Raw genomic sequence first — 15,942 nt, forward strand, 5'->3', positions numbered from 1 at the left:
CTGTACATAAGACTTCACTACTTAATCTCAATTATTATGAAGAAAACTATGGCAGTCTGACACAAGAGTGTAATTCTGACACAAATGAACATTAATAAATTAATTAGAACACATTATAGCATCATAAATAACCAAATTACTGTCTTGATGCTGAAAGTTATATGTAAATGCATTATTTATTACTCAAGTGATTATGTTAGAACTAACTGATTTAATTATAGTACCGAGAGATTTCTATTTCATCTACTTATGTGTTATCTTATCTTGATATTGTACGATTAATGGTAAATTATCATAAGCGAAGTGCTGTTCAAAAGGGATGGACTTACAAATGCTGATTTCTGAACTTCTATGATTTGTTTTCCACAATTTAAGTCTAACAAACTGAAACAAAAGAATATGAGATGACAAAATTGTCATAACTTAAAGTCTTCTGAAAGTTGGTGTTAATTACACTTCAGGCGTTAATTATAATTACACTTCAGACTTATTTCTCCAAACCAATGACAGTATAGTGCTGATAATGAATGCATTATCTCCCTCTTGCATGACTTGACAACAAGAAATATTTCATAAACTTTTAATAAATAATAATATTAATTTCATTTTGTTGAGGTTTTGACCGATAAGCAGAGTACAATAGGTTTTGGATTGAATGGGACCGTCTGATGCTTATCTACTAATATAGTATTAATATGTTACAATTTATTCATCATGAACGTTTTCGGCATATTTATGCCATCTTCAGATATTAAACTTTGTCTTTGTACATGCTTAATATATGCCACAATGGTGAAACATGAGTAAAAAAAACACACACACAACGATTACGTCGCTTTTACTCATGTTTCACCATTGTGGCATATATTAAGCATGAACAAAGACAAAGTTTAATATCTGAAGATGGCATAAATATGCCGAAAACGTTCATGATGTATAAATTGTAACATATTAATACTATATTAGTAGATAGGCATCAGACGGTCCCATTCAATCCAAAACCTATAATAATATTAAGTTTCAGTCAAATTAATCAAATTTTAAAACTTGTTCTGAAATACAGTATTTCATAAGTAAATAATTCAGGTGCATGTTTGGGAATTCTGAAGGATAATTAATGTGTAATAAGTTCCGTTAACAGGTATAGTTGTTAGCGATAGGGTAAGGAGAGAAATATGAGTACAAATCACCAGTCCAGAGAAACCAAACAATAATTCTTAATAATATATTAATATATTCTGATTCAAAATAATTAAAGGGAGGCAGTGGATCTAATTTTCAACAGAACTCAAAACCAGATGTAACAATTTTACTTATATTTATTTATATTAAGGACTTTACATAATATATGTCGTTTAGAAAAAGTATTATCCACAAAATAACCATTGTTATGCTGGTTTTTTTATGTTTTTCAATTTTTCAAATACAGTAAAATGTCATTACAACGAATTTCAAAGGACATCCAAAAATAGTTCGTTAAAACGAAATTTCGTTGAACTGACAATGGCATTGATAAACATTACATCTAAAGAATTTAGTAACTGAAATTTAAAAAGCATATCTTTACAATATTATTTTCCTGTTCTTTAAGAACAGAAAGAGTCGACATATGATTCCATACTTTCTCGCTCCATCTCTCTTCTTCATATCACTGTCAACATTTTCTTTTGTAGAGAGAACTTTTTCCTTCTTCTTCTTCTTGTTTCCGAGCACAAAATGCAACTAGCCACACAAAATTATATCTTATTTGACTTATCGGTTCTTTATCACGCATCAAGTCAATATGCATCTAGCATCAATCTACACACCAAAAGTTGTCTTCTTCGATATAAAGGTTAAAGAAGAGTCACCAACTAGATATTTGTGAGGCAGTCAGACACACACACAGCAGTTTTTATACACTCAGAAAAAAAAAATAATTAAGATAAAAATTATAAATTGAAAATGATAAGTAATTTATTCTCAGTATTTGATCCATTAACAAGTATAATAAATTTATCACTAAATTGAATTAGTACTATATTAATATTATATATTATTCCAATAAGATTTTGATTAATTTCATCACGACATTATATTTTACACAATAGCCAATCACCTTAGGTTCGAAGGTAACTCAGTGACATTGAGTGTGAAAAACTACATACACGTTAATTGTAACTTTACTTTCCATGAACTGATTGGGTTTCAGCATCAGATTATTCGATATTTCCTTATAAAAATTCGTTATACTTATAACGAATACTTCTTCCTTCATCAGCATCATTTTTTTTTTTTACATTTGTTAAACTGGTAAATTCATTATACTAGTTTTCATTATAAAGGCATTCTTTTTACATTAAAAGTACAAATGATTGAAGGAGATTTAAAAAATTACTCTAGGTATATTACTTAACATATGATCACAAAACTGTACGAAGAAAAGCAAAGTTTTTTTGACATGCTACAAATGTTCGATATGTGCACCTCTAGTGACTCTGCACACAAACTCTGTAATCAAATTCATCTCACACTCGATGTAGCATGTTTCTGTCACTTTCACAAAGGTGTTAATGATGTGAGCCTGGAATTCTGGTATATCAGCCCGTAATGATGGCACAAACATTGAATCCTTCACATACCCCCCTGCCAAAAAATTCACAAGTAGTTAAGTCGGGAGAGCGTGGAGGCCATGACAGCAATTTATGATCAAGACTTTCCAAACAGTCTATTGTGGAATGTTCAATTCACTGCTCCCTCTGCAAGTTGACTTTTGCAGGCTATGCGTGAAACTGGCAAAATAGATGAGTGGATATACTCAATTGTTCTTTCAGGCACAGAAGGACGACTCTTAATTTCCTTTTATAGAGGCATCCCGTAGATTTATACTGTTCATATCATCACCGAATAAAGTTAGCTCTAGGTGGGTCTTTATAGAGCTTCGTTCTAAGTGCTGCCAAACTGTTGTGACAGATTGACTTGAATGAAATTCGAGGATAGCATACGCTTTCCCACTGCTCATCATGGCTGCAGGCGAAAATATATGCTTACCTGGCAATTCAAACAAAACTTTGAGAGGTACGTATTTATTTGTAACACCAAACATGATCACCATAGCTCTAATAATATGGGAATAAAAAAATCATGAAACCACTTCAATCATTGGTAGACATTGGTGTATGGAAATGGCAGGGACCAAAATAAAAATTCGCAAGACTGAAAAATTCGTTATTCTGGCGTTCGTTATAGCGACATTTTACTGTACATTCAATGTAGAGTTGAAATGAATTGGTTAATCTGAAGAAATTAACCACTTAATAATGAAGCATAAGTTAGAATTTATCTACCAAAATTTTTATTTCTATTGGTAATCAACGAAAAATCAAAACCTCTGAGGCACAATACAAATCGAGCCCTCTAACTGGAATTGTGCTATTGAGTACATGGGATCATTTCCTGATGTTTAGCTGTAACTGATGTGTAGTTCAATTTTGATTATTGGTTGGACATAATTTATTGTCTTACACAACATCTCTTCAGAATAAAACAACTTAAAGACAACTACTGACAACAGTGTAGGGATCAGAATGCAACTTGAAATAAAGAACGTCTATTGGAGTGCAGTCAACTTGACAGTGATAAAGATAACAATGATAATTTAACACCTTATATTGGAAAGCTAGGGAGAAAATGATTAATATCAATATCCCAGATAGACACTAACCAACTTATTTCTGATGTCTTAATACATAGAACGATATAAATTTTATATTTTTTTTAGTAGGTTATTTTACAATGCTTTATCAACATCTCAGGTTATTTAGCGTCTGAATGAAGTGAAGGTGATAATACCAGTGAAATGAGTCCAGGGTCCAGCACCGAAAGTTACCCAGCATTTGCTCATATTGGGTTGAGGGAAAACCCCGGAAAAAACATCAACCAGGTAACCTTCCCCGACCAGGAATCAAACCCGGGCCACTTGGTTTCACGGCCAGACGCACTAACCGTTACTCCACAGGTGTGGACTAAATTTTAGATTAAAATCTCACTGCACATTTAATTTTTTAATAACAGTGCAGGTATATACTATGATACATCATATCAGTGGCGTAGCATGAAATTTTGAGCAGGGGAAGCTAACTCAAGTTGTCTTTCATGCAATATAACAAAACGTATTACAAAAATACAGTCTTAAAATAAATAGTAGTCAATTTCAAGTCAGCAATCGAAGATTGGTTGGAACATCGTAAGTAACAGCAATAAGGCATGACCTCAAATGATACGTAGTAAAATATGATTTCACAGTTTACACATATCTCTTAACAAATAGACATGTATACGTATAACATTAGCTCACTCCCTGTCATACTTAGAGGAATCACAATATTAACGGTCAATAGACACAGTACGTAAGAATGCGTCTGTCTTTTGGTTGTGTCCTTCAGTGACAGCAAGGGTGTCGGTCGTTTGTTTTTTAGATCACACTTTTGTTCATAAGTCAGTCTTGATAATACAATTGTCCTAAAAAATTCAAGTAAATTAGTGTCCGGAACTGTTATTTCGCTCATTATTTATTACATCAGCCACAATGCACACTAACACTTCAACTGAACACAACTCACGAAAAGGGATAACTCGGAAACTACTTATTTTATATGTTAAAGCTAGCTTCTTGCGAGCCTTGCGACTAGGGTAGTTTAGTTAGAAAGGGATGGAAAATCTGCGGGGTGAATTACACAGAAAAAACCAGTCTGCTTGGAAGCTGGTGTGTGCAGCCTTCTTGTTTACTGCTGCATCACAAATCATCCTGAGCTGCCGCATCACAATATTTAACGCGTAAATATAAATTCTATTAAAATTAATAAATAATTTTCTCCATAAACTGCAGGTTTATTATGAGATTATTATTAACTGGGGAAGCTAAGCTTTTTAGCTTACATTGACGCTATGCCACTGCATCATATGCGTCATACTTAAACGTGCATGGAGATAAATGTATGTGAAGGTTAATGTTTTACATGTATATGTCCGATCTGAACTTCACGGAAAGGGAACTTATTAATTAAAATAAAAAGACTTACACAAATATACTTACTTTCTTCTTGGGACCATTGATGGAGGTGAGGGGATGGACCCACTGCTGCCCTAAGTGAAAGGCAAACTGATACAATCTGATTACTTCATTCTAATAAACGATATCATACACTGTTAATATACACAAGGGAATCATAATAAAATACGTTCAATCAATGATTGGAATACAACTGAAGGGAATTAAGTTTTCTATATAATTGAGAGTAGACCACTTAACTCTCTCAAGACTGCAATCTTCCAGAATTTTACAGGAAGACATTTGTCTCTGCTATCACAATGAGAGTGTCTCAGCAGAATGAGAAGTTAAATGGCTGACTCTGCAACAAACAATTATCATTCGAGCTACTGAATTTTCCAATAGTATCGACACCAAATACCAGTAATATGGATAAAAGATAGATAAGGGGAAAACACACATATGCACATTTATACCCATGTGACTATTCTGCACTTGCCCAAAATTTCTTTCTACAAAATATGAGAAATTAATCTATTGTACTTCCAAAACTAAAAGGTAAAGGTATCCCCGTAACATGCCATGAAGGCACTTGGGGGGCATGGAAGTAGAGCCCCATGCTTTCCATGACCTCGGCACTAGACTGAGGTGGTGTGGTCAGCACCACGCTCTGACCGCCTTTTACCCCCGGGAAAGACCCGGTACTCAATTTTATAGGAGGCTGAGTGAACCTCGGGGCCGTTCTGGAAGTTTGGCAACGAGAAAAAATCCTGTCACCACCTGGGATCGAACCCCGGACCTTCCAGTCCGTAGCCAGCTGCTCTACCAACTGAGCTACCCGGCCGCCACTTCCAAAACTAACATAAAATAATTTCAAGTTGTACATACTACAATACAAAATTTAAGCAATTTATCAATTTGAAGGAGTAATGATCCACAAATTAAACTACTGTTTATACACAGTACTGTTTGTCAATACCATTGTCATTGAAATGTATACAAAAATATTACATTTTAATAAATGTAACATCATGTTGCTATTGCTGCTGATGCAATGAAATGTCAACATAACAAAGTTTTCGAAGATTTTAAAATACTTTGTGTCAGTGTGTGTTAAAGACACTGACAAAGCTTATCATTATTTAATAATCTGTAATGAAATACAGCAATAGGAAACTAAAAATCTGTAAAATGTACAGCAATAGTGCATTAAATGTGAAGTTGTATGCAATTTTAAAGTTAACACATGCAAGCACACACATTATATACACACACCCACGAATTAAATATAGTCAATATCTCAATTTAAAAATAATGGCGATAATTCTGATAGTTATTTCTACGAGATTTTACACATAATAACCATTGTATGGTGAATGTTGTAAGATTGTAAATAGATAAAAGATCCTTTAATTACTCGTAATAACATCTGCGGCATATAATTTATGATGATGATGATGATAATGACGAAGAAAAATATAATTACGCCCTGAATCAAATAATAGTTTGTTAAGTTTACTTAAACACTAGCGGTCTTACTAATAAAAACTCTTATACAGACATTTAACTGTCTTATACTTACACAATGAATTGCTCGTTCATAAGTCATGTGTAAATTCCTGACTATTTTATTATGAAAGGTAACAGAATAACTGAGATTCTCTATTATATCCAATAGTGTGTGCTAGTGTGCTGCACTAAGTATCGATAGCACAACTGGGCCTGATCGATTTATCACACTATATCTTGATCAAAGAGTACAGCTACAGCAATATTATTCTAATTATTCTGTGTTCTTTGTTTTGTTCTTCTATAGTTACAAGGCAACCATCATCACACAATGACAATGATTATGAACAGCTGTTAAAAGGCGGCCATTTTTTTCTCTATATACAACGCTTAAACAAAGCATTTCATGTGTATAACTATTGTAAAACAATTCCCATGTATAGTTACATGTTGTTTATACATCCACCGCTTATGCATGGTTTAGTAGTAACGTTTTTTGTTCCAACTCTGAGTAAGTCTCATATAAAAATTCGACACGATTTATTAGTAAGACCGTAGATGAAAACAAAAAGAAAAAGGGGGGGGGGGAGCGGGAGAAAGAAAAGAACCATGCACACAACACACGAAGGTGTATGTTGAATATAGCTAAAATATTCACCAAATCTCATTTCATTTTTGAACGATTTTAGTTAATTTTATATTAGTGAATGATTTATAATGAAATATTTAATTATATCAAAATTCGTTAAAATAAAAAAAATTACATAAACTATGAAAATACCTACTACATTGGCCAGGAGTTAGAAAATGATTTCCCTGACATGAACTTCTGTTGTAACAATATTATTTATTGTATTAACATTTCACTAAACTGTAGTATTCTTTTCTCTGATGGTCTTAATAGGAACATTACATTGCTTTTATAATAATAAATACACTTCCCATGGAAAAACAAACCATTTGTATTACTGAGTATTTGCACCAAATTTCATTACAAAAATTATATCACACAGAAAGTCATGAGTGAAGAATCACACTTCTAGTATTATACTGGGCTACATCAAGATAAGATTGAAATAAAGAAAAGAAGATGTATAGATAAGGTATATCAGCATATTTTTGTGCAATAATAATAATAATAATAATAATAATAATAATAATAATAATAATAATAATAATAATGACGAACAATGTGGGAACAAAATAACAAGATACTGAACAAAAGATATCATCGCATCTACCTAATGCATTTCACACATCATGCAATAGGACTTAAAGCTAACTTTAAAATAATATCAATGTATAAATATTATTATATACTGTAATATTCAAGTTCACAAAATAATTTCTTCTATCATAAATACATCTTATATAATGGGAATTAACACAAATTTCAAAGGAAAGTTTTGTTACAAAACAAAATACGAGAAGAGATCTGGAAAGAACTCTTTTAATAAGAACTTAACTTTTCCTCTTCTTACATAATGGGAATGAACATAACATAAAATTCAAAGGAAAGTTCTGTTACAAATCGAAATATGAGAACAGATTCGGAAAGAACTCTTTTAATAGGAACTTAACTTTTCCTCATTACAGATAACTTTTATTATCTCCCTTATTCATCTGAATTTGAATAAAGTAGCATAGTAATTTTAAGACAACTACTTGGTACACACTTACAAATGAATTATTATAACAGCTGCTGCAGTAATTAATGACAATAAAAAGTTGAATGTGAAATATGGCTTTAGTGTTGACTTGTTTACAGCAAATCCATTCATATTCACTGCATTAAATCAATTCCTAGTCTACAACTGCTGACAAAAATTTGCAATCACTGCAGCTCCTCGTACCGACATTCACTGGTTCTTTTCGTGAAAGTGCCTATATCTCAGCATGTCAGAATTCATTTGTAATGAATACCTCAATCATAACATACAGAGAAACTAATGTTATTCAACAGAAGAGAAATTATCAAAATAATTACAACACATCAATTGTAAGCCATCTGCTGGTTTTTGTATGAAATTTCTTATACTAAATATTTAAATAATTTCTTCATATTCAAAATTCAATCAGGGGAGATAACTGAGGAATCTAAAATTATATTCTGATGGTTACAAATAGTCATATATTTGTAAAGCATTTTAATTTGACTCTGTATTTCAGGAATGTACAATTTCCAACACACAAAAATATACTTACAGATCTCTTTTCCTTCCATTCTTCATGTTGGAGTCGTTCTTGTTCAAAATGTGCACATTCTTCATGTCTAGTTAATCCATTTCGTCGATACCTTGCCAATTCGCTGATTCTTATCTTTAGTTCTCTCTCTCTCTGTAAATTCTGTAGGAATTGTTCATGTTCTTGTGCTGTGTGGAACTGTGTAAAAACTCTCATGTGCTCCTGAAACTCCCTGTAAAATAAAATTAGCCTTATTTTAGCTAAAGCAAACTTATGTTTATGACTAGTGATGAGAAATATATACAAATGCATATTTGTATCGGAACTGTAGGCTACATCTTCATGAAATTTAGTAATTATATGTTTCATGTTTAATTAGGATGATTAATGCATGGTTGTTCGTGCACATACGTGCATATTTTGGATGTTTAAGCATAGTTCAACATTGAGAGCATGTTTCATGCATCGTATTACTTTTTTGTAGCAGAAGTGGAGACAAGAGTTTATAACTATTTATTTGTTTTGTTTTTGAAAATTTGAATTATTATTTAGTTCTTCATGGAGTTCTCAATGAAACGTGTAAATGTTCGAATTATGGTGGGATTTATTAGATAACACTGAAATTCAATGTTATTTCGTTCTAAACTCATTAGTATGAGAAAACAGAAGAGGGGAGAATGTGGTTTTGTGCACACTACAGTGGATGTCTTGCAGAATTTTATCGTAATTATTTACTTCAATGGCACCATGTATTTGGTACTTATTAGTGATAGTGTCTGATCGTGTTGCACCATGTTTTACTTTCCGCCAGCATAAATTTCTGTAAATACTGAGAGTTAAAGGTTAAGTTAGGTTAGGTTAGGTTAGAGGAGGGGATAGCTAAATGATGTGAGGCCGAGGAATGTGACAAGGTTAGAGTGGATTAGATGAGGGAATAGCTACATGACAGGAAACCGAGGACTGAATGTTTTATATTTGTATATCCATGGTGTTCAAGTAAAAGGGCTTATCCAACAAACGAATATTTTTTTCAGAAACAGCTATAATTAAATTTTAGCACATTATTATTAGTTACTTTATGTGGAAGAATGTATACATAATTGTCAAAAAAACATATGTTCACGTTTTGTAATTAAATGTTAACTAATTACGCTAATTACACAAAAAAAGTCACATTTAAAGATGAGGGTTAAGCCCTTTTACCTAAACACCGTCGATATTATCTTAATGTATACTATATACAATAAAACCCCATTTTTAAGGAATAATTTGTTAAGTTCCAGCTAAATTGCCATAAGAATAATGTAATTAATTCCTGCTTTTAAGGAATACTTTTCAAGTGAATTTTGTCATACTGAAGCCCGAAATATCGACTTGACTTTCAATAATCAACAGTACCAGCATATTTGATAGCACATCTCAATCAATAGGAATGTGCGATGCCACAAAGCGGCATTATTCTTTACCGTTCTTTATGCTTTGTTCTCATGAGTTTTGTGGATCCTGTTTCCGATTTTTTTTTTTGTTAATTTATGCTGTTTATGCATCATTATAATGGCAACTAAATGAAAGAATTAACCATTGGACAGAAAATTAATATAAGTAAGAGATGTCGAAGCTAAATCTCAAATAACAGTAAATTTCAACATGGAAAAAAATGTTCGTGCAGTACAGTATGTCTTTACATAACCTATAAACGTATTTTCCAATTATGCGGCAAAATCAGTTATCTGGCACTGGCTTTGTCCCACAGTTGCCGGATATGAGGGATTCTACTTAAGAAGTTTTAATCTGGCAAAGCACCATGAGTTTGCGGGTACAAGCAGCAGCAATAGAATCGGGGACCTGCCACTGATAAGCTGACAGAAACACCAGGAACATTCCCTGGGAGTCACTGTAGTATCAATGTCAGAATTTTGTTGAAGTTACTGAGTTAGTGTAAGCAGATTTTATATTTTGCGAATATTGTTTGTTTTAGTTATTCCAAATGAGCTCCAATTCATTTGTTATTTTACTTTTTTTTAGCCTCATTTTTTATATTACAGATAATGGATTTTGCTTCTGCATTGGACTGACACCATACTTCAATCCTTTTGGTATTATATTTGCCTCTTTGTCTCATTATATGGTTCTTTTCAATATTAAATTTGGCTCTGATTGACTGGACGGTGTGACTTTTGGTGTTCCAAATAAGTTGTTGTTGTTGCTGTTGTTGTTGTCTAGTGCCTTGCATTTGGCAATGAAGCCATTAGCAGTCGTGCTTTCCAATACTTTTGAACTGTAGTTTCTTCTGATCTTAATGCTTCACAGGTCTTCAAGTGGTCTTCATTCATTTCTGCCGGATCGTTACACAGGACACATATGGGTGAAGCTGAGATACCTATTCTGTAGAGATGACTTGCTAGACAGTCATGATTTGTCAATAGTCTGAAGGCTGCAACTGCTGTTTTCCTTGGTCTCTGGGGGATTATATCTGGGTTGGAAAGTAGTGTAATCCATTTTTTGTCTTTAGCATTTGATTCTATTTCTTGTAGGTATGAATGAGAAAATTTTGTAGTGATCAAGTGTTTTATTGAGGAATACGAGAAATTAAATTTAGATTTTTGTTTTATTGTTGTGCCTTTCTTGGCAAGTGTGTCTGCGGTTTCATTCTCCATGACTCCACAGTGTGCTGGAATCCATTAGAGACAGATAATCTTATTAGCTTTTTGGAGTTGTGTCAACATTTTGTAGCATTCCCTTATTTTTGTTGACTACTTTGTAGCATTTGAACATATTCCCTGAATTGCAGCTTTAGAATCTGAAAGAATTACTGTCTTGTTATATTTATTTAAGGGAAGATTGTTCCAAATAAGTACTTTAGTACGATTCTTGGCATCTCTCAGTGCAGTCCCTACCCGAAGATCCGATTGAGGGACTATTTTACCTCCGGAGAATTTTACACTGAGGGACTCCATGAATATAAACAGTGAAAAATATAGTGGGACTGCGTTGGTGGTAATGCAGCTTATGCAGGTGCCTCTTTGTTACTTGTTAGCTTAAACAACAAGTTTAAGCCCCCTCACCAGGACGAGGTGAGTACCCACGAGAGGGTACATAACAGCATGTTATTAAATTCCTCTAATAAAATTAGGCAAGAAATTCTCCATCTCTTCAATAATATTTGGAAAACAGGCTTTTATCCTAAAACTTGGAAAAATGCAATTGTAATTCCTATTCTCAAACCAGGTAAAGACAAATTGGACCCTAAATCATATAGACCAATATCTTTAACATCCTGCATTTCTTAATTACTAGAACGCATTGTTCACAGAAGATTAACCTGGAGACTTGAAACTTTCGATCTTTTAAGTCCATATCAGTTTGGCTTTAGACTATCATGTGGCACAACTGAAGCTCTATTATATTTTGCTCAAGAAATTTATAAGGGTTTCACAGAAAAGAAGACCACATTAGCTGTAATGATAGACTTTGAAGCCGCTCAGAGGATGACCCATAAATAGGTCGAAACATGTACACAAGGTACGTTAGAATTTAACACAAGAAAGTCTTATCATACATATTCCGAAGTGATACAGTGTTAAAAGTTGTGTAATTAAGATGTATTATTATTTTAATTTTAGTTTTTCTTTTTTTTTTTTTTTTTTTCTTTTTCTATAACATATACAGGGACATCATTTTATTTTTACTAACATTTCTAATATTAACCTGGCTATACCTTTGGATTAACGGTTGAGTACCGGAAACACCGTTTGCTACCTCCTTCCACAACTGGAGTTCGATGATACTGGTGTAAAACACTAACAAATCACTTTACTAGGTATAGGAGGAAAGAAAAGTAGTTCATCCATTTACGTAAACTAGGAAATATAGCGAGTTTGAGTTTGATAATTGTCATTAGATTTTTGTTTAATCAAAATAGGCTACAGTACTATATTAACAATAAGTGTTTTTACTCACGAACTGAGCTATCCATTTGGACGTATTCATCATGCAGTGTATATTATATTGTCTACAGCACATTAGAGTACAATATAGAGAATGAAGTTAAATTGAAAATAATCACAATATATGGATATTTAAACACATTTTTCGATACAGGCTTCAGTTCTTTTTTGCATATTATTGTACTATAGACTATTGTACCTAATTCCAATTACCAGTTTCGTCCTTAGTACTAGTAACTCATGTTAAAATAATTCTGTACTTACTCTATAAAAAGAGTACCTTATGTACACTTCTGCCCGATCCGAAAGGATAAAATAAATTACTCAGACATGCTATCTACTGTCCATCCAAGTGGTTTTGTCGTAGGATTGTAGAAAGAAGGAAATCATGTGACAGTTAATTAACGAGGCCCTTTTATTTATTTTAAACAGTTATATAATATTACGTAGACGTCCAATTTCTAACACAGCTAAGACAGCCCAGGCACTAGCCTTTACAGAGAGGCGAGCAGAAGTGGGTGGGGGAAACCGGGATGCGACGTAGGCAAACGGACGACAGTAGGCCTACCTGTGCGAAAATATGATTCAATATTGAAAGCTCTTTCGTCACTGGAAAACTGGAACATATTTCTGGAACGTACTATACTCACTAACTCAGTAGGTCTACTGTTTACTATGACCGTAAGGCAACTTTGACTGCATACGCGACCTTGGTTCTGTGTGGAGAGCGGTTGAAGTTTACTAGTAGAGGAGGTAGGAGTGAAGTACATTAAAAAATTCAGGTACAATAAAAATTGAAGTAAAAATAAAATGGTGTCCCTGTATAAACCATTCATCTTCATTATATTTAAGCAACTTTTCTGATTGCAAAATTACTTATTGTACTTATTCGAAATAAACTTCTCTACAGTCACATAAACTAACTCTCAATAACATAAAAGAGAGGAGGCAAATTACTTACTTCTCTTCTTTAGACAATTTTTTCCTTGAAGAAGGCCTGTCCTTTCTATTGGCAGAAAAAAACTGAGACACCAGCTGGAAGTCTCGTGATACCCGTTTCCGCCTTGCTCTCTCTCTGAGTCTTCGTGTGTACATATCAACCTGGGCCAGCTTAAGAGCTTGGTAAAGCAAAGCAAATAATTATCACTTTTCATGTACCTAATTGTATGCAAACATTCTAAAACAAATGCTAAAATAATACTGAAAGTATAAACAATTCAATTGCTACTACAGCATCTATCTTCGAGACAGGACACTTAAGCCATTTCTGAAACTCTAAATGCATGTAGCAATGTAAAGCAAAGGGATTTATCACATCTTCATCATATATATGGAAAGTAAGAAGCATTTATTACTTACCAATATCATAGTCTTCATCTTCCAAACTGTTTACAAATAACGAAGATACTAAGGCCTCTGCTTCATTATCATACTCCTGAAAAACACAATTTTATATCCTCTTAATCTACAATAACTCAAACATGGTCACATTTTTCTATGGTATGTGTCTCAGTGAAACGTACAGCAGAGTTCATATAGGTCAGTTTCTGTCAGATGCATTTCCAATTCACTGTGGGCTAAAGCAAGGAGATGCACTATCACCTTTACTTTTTAACTTTGCTCTAGAGTATGCCATTAGGAAAGTCCAGGATAACAGACAGGGCTTGGAATTGAACGGGTTACATCAGCTGCTTGTCTATGAGGATGACGTGAATATGTTAGGAGAAAATCCACAAACGATTAGGGAAAACATGGGAATTTTACTGGAAGAAAGTAAAGCGATAGGTTCGGAAGTAAATCCCGAAAAGACAAAGTATATGATTATGTCTCGTGACCAGAATATTGTACGAAATGGAAATATAAAAATTGGAAATTTATCTTTTGAAGAGGTGGAGAAGTTCAAATATCTTGGAGCAACAGTAACAAATATAAATGATATTCGGAAGGAAATTAAACACAGAATAAATATGGGAAATGCCTGTTATTCGGTTGAGAAGCTTTTATCATCCAGTCTGCTGTCAAAAAATCTGAAAGTTAGAATTTATAAAACAGTTATATTACTGGTTGTTCTTTATGGTTGTGAAACTTGGACTCTCACTTTGAAAGAGGAACATAGGTTAAGGGTGTTTGAGAATAAGGTGCTTAGGAAAATATTTGGGGCTAAGAGGGATGAAGTTACAGGAGAATGGAGAAAGTTACACAACACAGAACTGCACGCATTGTATTCTTCACCTGACATAATTAGGAACATTAAATCCAGACGTTTGAGATGGGCAGGGCATATAGCACGTATGGGCGAATCCAGAAATGCATATAGAGTGTTAGTTGGGAGGCCGGAGGGAAAAAGACCTTTGGGAAGGCCGAGACGTAGATGGGAGGATAATATTAAAATGGATTTGAGGGAGGTGGGATATGATGATAGAGAATGGATTAATCTTGCTCAGGATAGGGACCAATGGCGGGCTTATGTGAGGGCGGCAATGAACCTCCGGTTCCTTAAAAGCCAGTAAGTAAGTATGCTTTGAATAAGCGCAACATTACACAGAATGTGTAAATAATAAGCACATATAAACAGTATCATGTAAATGACACATTTTTCATCATTACTGTACATGTACAAGTATGTTTAAAACAGAAACAAAAGCTCATCCCATTATGTTATATTATCACACGATGTTCTTAAGACCTAACAGAACTTTTAAGTTTTACAATAGATATGAAGAAAACGCAAAACGCTTTGATGTATAAAAGATCACACAACAGAACACAAATCAACTTTTACGGGAGGGAACAGAAAGTCAAAACCTTACCCTTTCAAAGTCATCTCTATGGGGCATATACCCAAGCAATGCAGCTTCATCAAGAGTGACGTCTAAAGGAGGAAGTCTAGCAGTGAGAGCAGGTGATAGTGGACCACAGTCAGGATTAGTCTGGTCACTCAAATTTGGTCTTGAGCTTGCAGCTGCTGGCCATGTTAACTTCCCAATACTACCTTCTATATACCTCGCTATATATTCTTCCTTGGCCTCTGAAATAATAACAAAAAAATTATATGACATTCATTTCAGAATGCATAAAAGTATTTATTAACTACATATACATATAAACAAATGAATCAATAGTTGCATAAATAACATGAGTCCTTGTATTTCAAACGGGTGTTAGTACATTCATTTTCATGTTCTTTGCATAAACAATCAACATTACATTTGCAAAATGTACAAAACACTTGGCTTTCACTAATAGGACTTTTATTTTTCTTTTACAAATATC

At 33.5% G+C, this 15,942-nt stretch overlaps 1 protein-coding gene across 4 annotated transcripts in view; it reads right to left on the reverse strand.

Moving 5' to 3' along the window:
- Ada2b (Transcriptional adapter 2B) overlaps window positions 1–15,942 on the reverse strand; it is a 49,635-nt gene that overhangs the window by 19,972 nt on the left and 13,721 nt on the right. For 2 of the 4 annotated variants that reach the window (XM_069815918.1, XM_069815917.1), the window contains exons 5-9: window positions 15,480–15,697; window positions 14,029–14,104; window positions 13,631–13,787; window positions 8,744–8,954; window positions 5,075–5,124 (exon numbers count right to left, since the gene is read on the reverse strand). In XM_069815918.1, the coding sequence (XP_069672019.1) occupies window positions 5,075–5,124; window positions 8,744–8,954; window positions 13,631–13,787; window positions 14,029–14,104; window positions 15,480–15,697 (712 nt within the window). Of the gene's footprint in view, window positions 1–5,074; window positions 5,141–8,743; window positions 8,955–13,630; window positions 13,788–14,028; window positions 14,105–15,479; window positions 15,698–15,942 lie in introns of all 4 variants that reach the window. The other 2 variants (XR_011330125.1, XR_011330124.1) reach the window with 2 other exon arrangements.

This window comes from Periplaneta americana, chromosome 17, assembly GCF_040183065.1.
Source record: "Periplaneta americana isolate PAMFEO1 chromosome 17, P.americana_PAMFEO1_priV1, whole genome shotgun sequence".
Taxonomy (NCBI): Eukaryota; Metazoa; Arthropoda; class Insecta; order Blattodea; family Blattidae; genus Periplaneta; species Periplaneta americana.